A 13,045-nucleotide genomic window follows, 5' to 3' on the forward strand; every position below is an offset into this window, starting at 1 on the left:
AGATCGTACTAACTCCAGTGTTTACAGCTCTTATAAATATTCACAGAAGTTTTAACAGCGCTGTCTGTACTTGCATTAAAATATCAGACAGCTAGTGATGAAACTGAACCTAACAGATCCAAGAGTAAACACTGATGACAATGTGGCGACACTGCAATTACAGGTTTGGCATTTTACTGAACAAGAGCAGGAGGAGACGCTGACATCAACAAAAGTTCAGCACTTAAGCTCTCCTCTGTGGACACTTCGGGACATCTCATGAAGTACAAGCATATTAATTAGAACTGAACACACTGTTTGTCATTGGGTTCAGCCTATATGTTAGCTTCACACTGCATGTTTGAATTTAAAGAAGAGCCGGACTTTTCCAAGAAAAAGTGGAACTCAGAGAGGAGGAGGGGGGAGTGGGAAATATGAAAAAAAGGTGGAGAAATCCCCTGCTCTAGACTGCTGCTCTGTCTCTCACAGAGCTACTGAAAAGCAGATGGAGGGATAGAGGAGAGAGAAGGGAGAGAAGGGGAGGAGGGGGGAGAAAAACAATAGGCCTCATAGGAGTCTCCAAGCCCCTTTTCTCCCCTCAGAACTAGCAGTGTCCAAACCAGGCATTCCTGGCCTATTATTTGCCTCTCACTGGATCTGATCTGCCACTTTAATTACCTTAGTGTATATGTGTGTGTTTGCGTGTGTGTCAACCTGTGTCAGTGTGCATGTGCGTGAAAGCAAAGGGACATGCTTAATTAAAAAACAGAGGTGGGAGCAGCTCAGGCCATCTCTTTTGTTCTCTGGTTAAAAGAAGGGGACTATTTTTTTCTGTGTGAGGAAAAACCTTGCCTTCATTGTTGGTTTCTCTCTCTCTCTCTCTCTCTCTCTCTCTCTCTCTCTCTCTCTCTCTCTCTCTCTCTCTCTCTCAGTGTATCTGTAGATCGCTCCTGAAAGTTGTGTGGTTGGTTAGCAGAGCGAAGGAAGACAGGGTGGGGGCTTCTTAGCTCTCGGTAACATGATCCGCCTTAAAAGAAGCAGCAGTGGGCACTACTGCTGTGAAAGGTGCAAGGCTTGGGAAATGAAGGAAAACAAAAAAGACGCAGAGCAGATAACTTTCACTGTCCAGTAATCAGCTTTTATAAAGCTTATAACAACTTCCTTTATTGATCCACGCACGTCTAAAAATGTTTGGTGTCCAAATTGTCCCTTTAAGCTCAGAAAGGTACATCAGGAGGATATTCTATTCACCTGATAGCAAGACCAGACATCTCAGTATTTTCTGTCCATCTATGTTAAATCAGCACATGCTAGATGGATCAGGAGGACTACAAGCGCCTACACTAGTCTGCAGTAAAGCATATTACTCTTTTAAGCTAAGGTCTGTCACACGAGGGTCTAATATTAAGACACTCATTTTGCAGAGTAGTCATTAATCTCTCTTTAAGTGCAGTTAAAACTTGTGTTTATCTGGCTTGCCACATCTGCCACGTATTTGCACATTTTTGTCAAGTATTGATGAAGATAAATTTCAAAAAGCTAATAAAAAGCAGCCAAAATATCCCAACATGGAGCATTAACCTTATAGTGTTAATTTGTCTGTCAGAACTCTGTTGCTTTGACAAATAATGGCTTCAATTACAACCTTGGATAACAAAATAATGGACAGGCACGTTATTGTTGGCAGTCGACACACGTGTAAACAGCTGCTAACCTGTTAGCAATAAGGGTGATATGTCAGTGCCAAGTGCTTAACACATTGGCTTACCCATAAGACATAATTCCATACTTAAAGTGTTAGGAGATGCATAATTCATAAACCCGCAGTGTTTTATGTCCGAGCTACAATTCAAACGGGTTGCTCCCCAATGAAATAAGCAGCGAAATGACACCACTGACAAGTAGTAAATCCTGTCGTATGTGTCGCATTAGGCTCTCAAACCCACTGCTTCTGAACAGCTTTACCCTCAATCACATTTAACACCAGGCTCGGTGAGAGGGACACTGGTGGAAAAAAATGAAATATGTATATGTTTGAGTGGAGGAACGAGCTAAGTAAGTTGTTTTGGAGCTAGGTGAGAGTAATTGGAGATTTATGTGTACTGTATATCTGAATGAGCTGTGATGCAGGTGGGTGTGAAAAGCTTTTATTTTAGGCAAACGTTTATTTCCACAACTACCAAATTCACTGTTTCTTTTTTACTGTCAGGGAAAACATTATTTTAAAAACTAATAAGACGTATCTTTGTGGTTGAACTTGTTCGGTGTATGTTGTTCTTTCTTGAGGCATACATGGCGTGTTAAGTGAGGAATGCAGATGTTATTGTTTTAGTGTATAGGTATGTGTCTTCTTTGCATTTTTCCCTCCGTTAAGGCACAACTGAGTGTTTCACTGAACTAATCTTGGACTCTGCTTTTCTCAGTGACATCCCAACTATACAAACGTATGTTGAGGAACCTTATATCTGTTGTGATTTTGTAAAAATATCATAAATCTCCCCCCACATGCATGCCAAACAGATAAGCACCAAAAAATAATCTACTGCTCCTTCTGAATTCTTCTTAATCTTATGAATAGAGATGCATAAACTGAGTGAGACACAGAGAGAGGGAAAACATAATTTCTCTCTCTTTTAATCTATCACTAGTCTCCATGGAATCATCTCCGGGATATGTCAGATTAGACCTGATTATAGCGCGTGCACACACACGCACCCTCGAACATACTCACACACATGTTTGATTTCATTCCTCACGCTTTTACTGTCTCTCCCACTGGCTTTGTTTAGCCCTGGATTGTTGCGGATTAATCCTCTAATTGCTTTGTAGCTTTGTTGTGAGAGAGAGGGAGTGTAGGGAGAAGAGAGGGAGAATTAAGCAGCAGGTGGATTGGGTTAAAGGTTAACATGGCTCTTTAAAGCTTTCTTTTAATGCCAGCTCATTTACACGCATCCATCTGAAAGGCGCTGGTACTGTATCAAGAGAAAAAAAAACACTGGCATGAACAACTAGTTCTCATTTGTTGCATTTAGCTGAGCAAGAAAACTGTTTGTTCTAAAAGCAAAGCCTGCTTCTCGTTTCCTCTCCTTATGGCTTAGTCTTAGTAGTTTCTTCTTGATCTCTTCAGGTGATGAGACATAATGGCTTTGATTAGAAAGCGTGTGTGTTAGTGGGTTAGGTAGTTTTTTCTCCATTGTGTGTGTGTGTTTGTGTGTGTGTGTGTGTGTGTGCCTTTGCATTGGTGACTTGTTGTGAAAAGCAGCTATATTGAAGTAGTGAGGGGTTGAGAGATGGGCAGCCTCCCAGGATTGATAACATCTCGCTGGTATTCCAAACATCATTCCTCAGGGAAGCTTGTTCCCTCTCTCTTTTCTCTCCCTCTCTCTCTCTCTCTCTCTCTCTCTCTCTCTCCACTTTTTACTTCCTTGTATTAATCTTGCATAAGAATATTTTCTTAAAGTTATTATCCCAAATTATCAGATTTTTTCCTGCATCTGAAACCCTGTAGAGAAAATTCACCAACAACTACTCGTCATGTGCTCAAGCACAGTCAAACTAACCTGCATGACAACATACAGTTCTTTACTTCCCTTGTTCACACACTCCTACTCATACCTTCGGGGCATTAATTGGTTAATACCTGCAGCCTAATTAGCAAGTCCTGACTTGTAAGAACATGCCAAGACTGATTACGGCTAATGAATGAAGACTCCTCAAACTCCAGTCCACTTCTCTTCTCAAAGAAAGGCACTGACTCCTGTGTATAAATTATTTGGTGAACTTGATTGATGAGTTCTGTTATTTTGGCCTCAGCTACCCCAAGCCTGACATCATAATCTTCAATACTGAATTTACGCACACAAGACCAAACAGATATTGCACTTTAGGGCTCCGATCAAAGGGTCTGATCACTAGACAATTGGGTTATTCCTATAAAGTTCCCCACTGCTTGCTGACGTGGAAGCTGCTTGATTCATTTATGGCTAATTTGCGCCGTTTTCAAGCTTCAAGTTTTCCTGGCCCCAAAGAGAGACAGAACTTTTATTGAAGGATGTTCTATTTCTGACGTTATATCAAGCAATCACAGTCTGCAAAGATCTGCACGTATCCTAAATCTCGGTTGTCCTTCTGCTTCCAAACTCAGGTCCCTGTTACGCTGGATGAGATGAGATCCCTATGTAGTGGTCGTCATGGCAACTTGTGACTCTCCCCCTATGGTGTCATCACGGCAGCAAGAACATGGTGGCCAGAGGCTGGACGCTGCTGCTGAGGACAACTCCGTCATTGCCATGGAGTCCAGTGTCGTCAACACCAACAACAACCAGTCGTCACCTGCCGCCACTGGAGAGCCGGAGAATGGCCACGGAGAGCCTGCAGTGAGCCCACTGAGGTCCACTGCTACCCCCACCACTGTCAGTGCAACCACCGACCCTGTTACTGAACAGAGTCGGAAAGAAAGCTTTAATTCTGGTAACAAAGGGAGTGTTACTGGGACTTTACCAGGAGGAGGAGGAGGAGGAGCAGCTTTGGGTTCGGACTGTTCTGCCCCTGCCACGTCACCCGTGGCACCGGCAAAGGAGATCCCCTGCAACGAATGTTCTAGTTCCTTCTCCAGTTTACAAAAATACATGGAGCACCACTGCCCCAACGCCCGCCTGCCTACCGCTGGAGGTCACGAAGAGAGTGAGGAGGTTGAAGGGATGGTAGGAGAGGAGAGTGAAGACGAAGGAGAGCGTGAGGCGGGTGCTGCAGAAGTCGGGGATATGAACAGCGAGATGGATGACGATAGTGATGTGGAGAACATGTGCAGCGAGATCATCTACCAGCCTGATGGCTCTGCCTTCATCTTGGAGGACTCCAAAGAGCAGCGTGGCAACCAGGGGGGGCTCTCTGGGTCTCTCCCATTCAGGGGCCTGCTGTCCCCCCAGACTTTCCCCAATGCCCAGGTCAGCAGTGGCCAGAGCACAGGGGGGGAGCGGTTGGAGCAGCCCGCTGCACCCATGTCCTTCTACCCCCAGATCATCAACACCTTCCACATCGCCTCATCCCTGGGGGGTAAACCCCTAGTGCCCGACCACCCCTCCTTCCCAAATACCTCAGCTGGAGGGCTGGCGGGCGCTGGTCCCGTGTTGCACAGTTTCCGTGTCTATGACCTCCGCCACAAGAATGACAAAGACTATCTGACGGCGGATGGTGCAGCCAAAAACTCCTGTGTGTCCAAAGATGTCCCCAACAATGTGGACTTGTCCAAGTTTGAGGGCTGTGTAGCCGATGGGCGGCGGAAGCCTGTGCTGATGTGTTTCCTGTGCAAGCTGTCTTTTGGCTACAGCCGTTCCTTCGTGACACATGCTGTCCATGACCACCGTATGACCCTGAATGATCAGGAGCAAAAGCTGCTGAGCAACAAGCACGTCTCCGCCATCATCCAGGGCATCGGCAAGGACAAAGAACCTCTTATAAGCTTTCTGGAACCAAAAACCCCCCCAACCTCTGTGCTACCCCACTATCCCACACCTGCCAACTTCCTAGGGCCAGACACGGGGCTTCGCAGCTTATGGAACGCTTTCCACAGTAGTGGGGAGAGTGCCGATTCCCTTCAGGCAGGTTTTGCTTTCCTGAAGGGCAGTGCCAGCAGCTCCTCCAATGACCAAACCCCCAGAACCCAAACCATGCCAAAGGCTGAGACCAACCCAAACCTCGGGGGAGGGGCTGGTGCCCACAGAACCCCCAGCGGGAGTTCTGCTGCTGCTGCCACTGGTGGCAACCTGGAAGGTCAGAACTCTGATAGTGACTGCAAGGGCCACGTTAGGGACACATGCACTTTGCAACCCAATGGGCCGGACCTGAGCCAGTACCCGCCCATCAAGCGGGAGCCCGGTGCAGTGGGAGGAGAAAGTCCTGAGCAGGATGAGGATGCTTACTCCAATGGTGGTGGAGTAGAAATGGAGGTAGATGAGGAGGAGGAACGGGCCATGACCATGGCGATGACAGGCCAGCGGGCCGACAGCACCAGTAGCAAAGATTTCCCTCTCTTAAACCAAAGTATTTCCCCCCTTTCCAACAGTGTGCTAAAGTTTAACAGTGACAGTAAAGGCCCTGCGTCCACCTCCTCCTCCTCCCTGCCTATATGTGAGAAGCTGGAGTTGGAGAAAAGCCGCCTATCCACAGCCCTGGCAGCTGCCAGAGAGCGGGAGAGCAGCAACGACTCAACCAGTGAAGCCCTAACAGGACGGGATGGGTCATCACCATCCTGCCACCCCCTTGACATGATGATGTTGCGCAGAGATGATGAAAGCCCTGGACCTCTGCATCAACACATCGGAAATCCTAGTACGCCTGGGACTCCAGGGACACCTGGTACCCCTGGCCCAGGTGAAGGGTCCCCAGGTAGTGGGGTGGAGTGCCCCAAGTGTGACACAGTCTTGGGATCTTCACGGTCCCTGGGAGGGCATATGACGATGATGCATTCACGCAACTCCTGCAAGACGCTGAAGTGTCCCAAGTGTAACTGGCATTACAAGTACCAGCAGACACTCGATGCACACATGAAGGAGAAACATCCAGAGTCCGGTGGATCTTGTGCATACTGCCGCACAGGACAGCCTCATCCTCGTCTAGCCAGGGGTGAAAGCTATACCTGTGGATACAAGCCTTTCCGCTGCGAGGTCTGTTCGTCTTATTGGTTCCTTTTGTCTCTGTCTGTTTTATCTTTTCGATACAGACCAATTTAAACTGCCTTGTTTTTAAACACTTTTCATTATGTTGGGTTCATGAACCAACCTTTAGCCAAATTCATTCAACCAAAACCATTGGGTCTCGTGGAAATACTTCAAATACACCAGTATTCTATTGTACAAGAACGGGTGTCAGATGTGGGAAAATTTAATTTATCCTTTAATAAAAAAAACACCCATCACCCATCAAATAAATTAACATATAAACATACGATAAATGTGCTAGTTTCTTCTAGAATTGTTTTCAGTGTATGATTTTTATGAATGTTCAATTTCTTCCCTTTTAGGTATGCAACTACTCCACCACCACCAAAGGCAACCTTAGCATCCACATGCAGTCGGATAAGCATCTGAATAACGTACAAACACTCCAGAATGGGGGCACTGAGGTACAATACAACCACAACCATGCCAACCCTGTGCCCAGTGCCAGCCTTGGTGGAGGCTGCGGTGCTCCCTCGCCATCCAAGCCCAAACAGAAGCCCACTTGGCGCTGTGAGGTAATGAAACAAACAGAGCACCATTGTAGTGCTGTAGTAGAAACACACCAATTTGCTTGTTTCAATGTCTACACAATGAGCCATTTATTTTCCCCTGCGTCACTATGTCTATTATTTTTCTTGGACACATCATCTGACCTCTGGTCATTATAAAACAGAGTTTTTCAGACACACTATCATTATCTCTAAGTCTTGAAGGAACCATAAGAAATTCATTATTAGGGTCACTTTACTCAGAATGCTAGCTTATTTTCTTTTCTGAATAAGATATTCAGAATTTTTTTTTTTATCTGTTGTCCTGAATAGCTATTCGAGCATTATATAAATGTGAAAGATTAATTGACTTTATGTTTAACAAAAATAGCTTCAATTTAAAATGGACCAACAATTTAATGTCAAGTATTAAACCATCCTTTCATAATGATGATATAAACACACCTGCAAAGTCTTATTCCCTAAAAAAAACCCCTCCACTTTATTCCACTTTGCTCCAAACAGGTGTGTGACTACGAGACCAACGTGGCCCGGAACTTGCGAATCCATATGACCAGTGAAAAACACATGCATAACATGATGCTGCTGCAGCAGAACATGAAGCAGATCCAACACAGCCTGCATATGGGCTTGGCCCCGGCAGAGGCAGAGCTTTACCAGTACTACCTGGCTCAGAACATGGGCCTGGCAGGTGTGAAACTGGAGAACCCTGCCGGCAGCAGCGGCCCTGAAGCCCAGATGATGATTAACCCTTTCCAGCTTGATCCTGCAACAGCAGCTGCTCTTGGATCAGGTCTAGGTGAGTGCTACTAGAATTAAAGGAAACACTGGGATACAAACCTTTTCTCCTTTACATGAAGATATTTCTGCGGAGAGTGGGGCAAAGTGTTTTTTCTAATCTTCTTGGCTGGTTATCTGCTCCGTCTCTTACTGATGTCATCTTGGTATTGTTTTTATCTCTGGGCCTTTTCTTTGTAGCTCTTCATTTTTCTCACTACCCTCTCAACCTCTTTTTTTTCTGCTCCCATCCTTTTTACCTTGCCCCTCTTGCCGCACCCTCTTTCCTTTCTCTTTCCCTCTTATCTCTCCTCTCATATTGTCCCTCTGTCATTGTCTCCTTTCTTTGACCCCTCTCGCTGATTAAAAAATGATTATGAGACGCCACATGAGAATTATTCTTAATCTTTCATTTGTAATTTTCTTAAGTCAGCTTAATCCTCCCCATACACACACTACCCCACCTTCACTCACCCAGGAGAGAATACACACACACACACACACACACATGTACACACGTTTAGACACACATACACGAACACTCTCACACAGCAGGAAGCGGATTCCCGTAGGAGTGAGAGAGATTTAACAATGACCCTGCAGTGTTACACACCCACTCCCTCCTCTAGTGTGGAGGTCACAGCCCAGCCAGCAGATGTACTCTCAGTGAATTACACTGATAGCACACAGCTCCCTATAGTGAGCACAGCTGTACATAGGCAGGATGTTGTGAGCACAATATGGATTCATTTTAACATATAGTCTTAAGATGCAGGATACATTTTTATGTTTAGATTTGGGGTTCAAATGTATTAATTTCCGCTCACATTCATACAAAGTGTGACCTTTTAAAGCTACAAACAAACACACATTTAGTCCTCCACTAATTGGATGGTTGTAAAGGTGAGCTGTAAAAAACAAAAAATCTCAGGTGGTGTTAAAATGCTCCTCTGTGCTCCAACAGTTTGTTTAGATATGATCTGAAAAAAAGACATGATGAGCTTTGGTTTCATTCACAGAGACAACAAAAGGATCAAATGGAAGAGTTAATTACATCTGTATGAATGGCAGATCTGTTTTTTTGTTCTAGGGTGGGTGGGCATAAGAAAGAGAGAACACGTGTAATGCATTGATCAGCTTTTCAAATCTGTGTGTGTGAGCGAGAAAAGCCTGGAGCCCTAGAACTGCCGTCCCCTCATTGCTGAGAGCAGTAATTAAAGCTACCTGATGAGCGAGTTAGCAAGTTGAAAAGGATGATTGTAATTGATCCTGATTCAATCCTATTAGGGTTTTTTATAGACAAGACTTTGTAAGGAGCCCTAGTCCTCTGTGAGGCTTTATTTTATCAAATCCTTTTGTGTGAGAAAGGCCCGGCATAGTAGACTCACTTTTCTCTCCACACTTAATTTCATTTAAAGGCCTTTTCTCTTTCTTTCCATCCGTTATCCCTCCTTTGCATACCAGCCTCTCATTTCATCAGAGCTTTGTCTTTTTGTCGCACCTCTTTTGTCTTTTAATGTGCCTTTATTTCTGCTTCCCCTGCACTTTGTCTCACATGTTATGACTCTATGGTGTCATGTATGTCCATTTAGTAAAAGCCCTGCTGTTTAAACTCAAATCTGTCCATCTTCCTCTCCTCTAACCTGTGTTCTCCCTCATTCTCTCCATAGTGAATAGTGACCTATCAGCGGAGTTGCGTCTTGCCAGTGGTCAACTGATGGCAGATGACCTATCCCTGATGTCCTCTGGTGGAATGGGTGGCATGTCCTCATCAGACCCTTCCCTCTCTTCCTTGTCGCCACCTATCAACGACCCCGCGCTGCGCCTCTACCAGTGCGCCGTGTGCAACTGCTACTCCACGGACAGCCTGGAGGCCCTCAACGCCCACGTCAACGCCGAGCGCGCTCTGCCCGAAGAGGAGTGGCGATGCGTGGTGGGCGACGTCTACCAGTGCAAGCTCTGCAGCTACAACACGCAGCTTAAGGCCAACTTTCAGCTGCACTGCAAGACCGACAAGCACATGCAGAAGCACCAGCTGGTGGCCCACATCAAGGAGGGAGGCAAGGCCAACCAGTGGAGATTAAAGTGTGTGGCCATTGGCAACCCTGTGCACCTCAAGTGCAACGCCTGTGACTACTACAGCAACAGCGTGGATAAACTGAGGCTGCATGCCACCAACCAGAGGCATGAGGCTGCCATCCGCCTCTACAAGGTAGAAAATGTTTCCCATGTTGTCTATCCAACACAAAATGCAGTTCTCTAAATTTAGTGTTTCTGCCCCTGCTGAACAAAAGTCAGTAAAAAAAGAACTTAATCCTTTAAAGACTGTAATTTAGGGAACTGAAAAATATTCATTATCATTTTGTCAAACATTGAGCACAAACTCATGAAATTAGTCTGCTGATGTAAGCGGAAACACACTCATTTTAAGGTCAGATTCAGAAAAAGCACACATGTTTTTGTTTATAAAGAATCTGCTCTGTCCTCTTAACCGAGTGTCACAGGGATATAAAGTTCCCATGAGAATGGAATGATAAAGATGGAAAAGGTCACTGTCAGAGTGCCCAGGATGATTTTCTTCAGATATGGGTACATCTTCCGCTTATAAACTGCTGGCACTGCTTCTGCAGTTCACCACTCAGCAGTCACGTACTCACAGCTAGTTTCACATTTTTTGGAGTTTTGATTTTCTTCAGCTTGTTTTTCTCCAGCTGTAAATAATTCTGGAACAATTAAAGAATTGTTTCCGACATACTGGTTTAAATTAAAAAGGAACAATGACATAATAAAAATAGACCTTACTGTTAACACTACATTTTAATTTTAATATATATTATGTGGGCAGAAAAACAGCAATCAAGAACTTTAAAATACAAATGCTATTTTAATATTAATTATGAAGCTTTGATACAGATTTTTAAATTATTGTAAATAAGTGTTTCTTTGAATTTAATGTTTCCAGTCACACACTGTTTGTTTATATTTTGGTATCCACACAGCTCTCCTGTGGGCACACACTGTTCTTCAGACATATAGTTGAACTTTTGCGCTTTGGATTATTTGGTCATGACCTGTCACAAGGTGACCACACCGGTTGCCCATCCAAGCGGTGAACTCAGACAGGAGTCACTTACTTAACTAATTAAACTCTTAACACTTTGAGCAGCAGAACGTCTTTTTGTGAAGAAATTCTCACATATTTAAAATTTGGCATCTTTCTCCCCGCCGGTATGTTCACATTGATTAAGTTTGTCAGACGTCCCCTTGAGTTTAATAGAAGTCTGTTACATTTCCGAGGCCTTGACCTACAGGACAGGATCAAGTGCATTACATTAATGAGGATTTCTTTACTACTCTAAGCAACACTTAGTAAGGGGGAGGTGTGTGTGTGGGTGTGTGTCTGTGTGTGTGTGTGAATGCTTTGCCTTAATTGCAGAGAAAGCAGTAGTAAGAGAGTATAAAACTGAGGTTTCATTGATTTTCTTTAAGTAGCATTACAACTACAATTGTATTTCTTAACTTATTACCCACGTTTTTTTTTTACATGATCTCTTTTTATTATTTATCTTAAAAGAAATTAAGACTCTTACAAATTGATACCTGTGCTGAAACTATTTGTAAATAAAGAAGTACATACATCTTAGTTAAAATTGAATAACATGCAACATTTATTAAAATGAAGATTTTAAATTAATTTATAATAATTTTTAAAAAGTCTTCCTCTTTGTTATTTTTAATTAGGAAGCATTTTTATTTGGGCAATTCAATTGTATTTATTTGAAACCCTGTGGCTGATTTTGCTTACAGCTCCAAGGCTCTAGTGGACTAAGCTCATTAGCAACCTAAGGGTTATTTAAAAGAGTCGTAGCTGACTTAAACAGGATGTACATATTGACACCTGATCAGCTTAGCTTCTTGCAGAGCCTGAACTTGTCACAGGGCGAGTTTGAAATCCTAAGGAAGTGATCACTAAATGTATTAAATATTTTAGATGTATAAATTCTTGACAAAGTTAGCTGAGGTCCTAAGTAATGGGATCAGCTTGATTAGTCCAAACTAATTAGGATCTCCATATCGTCAGAGGAAGGCTTTAACGTAGGTGTGCGAGCCTTTGTGCATGCAGTTAACAGTGTTGAGACTTCTGACTCCTTTTTAAGGTGATTTAAATAGGTCGCATTAGCTACATTTGTTAACAAGGCTACGCTGAATTTTTGCAGAAAATCAATAATGCAAGAAAGCTATTTATGTAACTTGTTATTAAATGTTCAAACCCAACATGAAGAGTCAGAGTAAAACCAGCCCATAAACGAAACAAAGAAGCCTGTCAGAACATATTCCTAACTTAGTTATTCATTTGGTTTTTAAGAAAGTAAGCAAGGGAGTATCCTTTTAGGCACACACACACATACATACACACACACACACACAGGGACACACAAGCGTGCGCACACACAACAGTTTAGCCGAGGCAACTGAGGGTCTTCCCAGTGCCCTCTCTTTGCCCCCATACACCCCTCTACATCATGTACCCACCCACCAACCCCACAGGCCTCAACAAATCTGTTCCACAGATGACGCTTTTAATGCCTCTGGCAGAAATCCCACTATTTTACCCTTGGACATGTGGTAGTAAAGCAAAGAGAGAAAGAAAGCCTAGAACAGCAGAGGAAAAAAATCATTTCTTTATTTGACCAGAAAAACACCTCTCCTTTTATGTATTGGCAGAGGTGAAAAGCACATGGGGATGGAGGTAGCTTGGCCGGGCGCATAAAAGATCTGAGTGTTGACGACTTTACCATCTGGTTTTTTGGAAACAGAGAATATCTTTATGGCATGGGAAACCATTTGAAGATACAAACAAAAAGCATATTCAGGAGATTTTTATGGCTGCTTTGTAGCAGCAATGGAGTACTTCTGAGGAACACAGAGAGTTTGAAAGTGTTTTTTTTTTTTCCCAGACTTTGAAACTGCGAGAGGGAAATGACATTAGCAGCAAACGGACACCAAGTCATCTGGTGTCCAGGGCACAGCAGGTGGCACAGGAAGTCAGGCCTTATATGG

General features: G+C 43.9%; 1 protein-coding gene across 1 annotated transcript in view; it reads left to right on the forward strand.

Annotated features, from left to right (window-relative positions):
• Positions 1-13,045, forward strand: part of zfhx4 (zinc finger homeobox 4) — a 79,607-nt gene that overhangs the window by 15,864 nt on the left and 50,698 nt on the right. Inside the window, exons 2-5 of the mRNA XM_034707061.1 lie at positions 4,124-6,644; positions 7,001-7,213; positions 7,712-8,006; positions 9,655-10,196. Coding sequence (XP_034562952.1) covers positions 4,170-6,644; positions 7,001-7,213; positions 7,712-8,006; positions 9,655-10,196 — 3,525 coding nt within the window. The 5' untranslated portion in view covers positions 4,124-4,169. The remainder of the gene's footprint in view (positions 1-4,123; positions 6,645-7,000; positions 7,214-7,711; positions 8,007-9,654; positions 10,197-13,045) is intronic.

The sequence above is a fragment of the Notolabrus celidotus genome, chromosome 17 (assembly GCF_009762535.1).
Source record: "Notolabrus celidotus isolate fNotCel1 chromosome 17, fNotCel1.pri, whole genome shotgun sequence".
Classification (NCBI taxonomy): domain Eukaryota; kingdom Metazoa; phylum Chordata; class Actinopteri; order Labriformes; family Labridae; genus Notolabrus; species Notolabrus celidotus.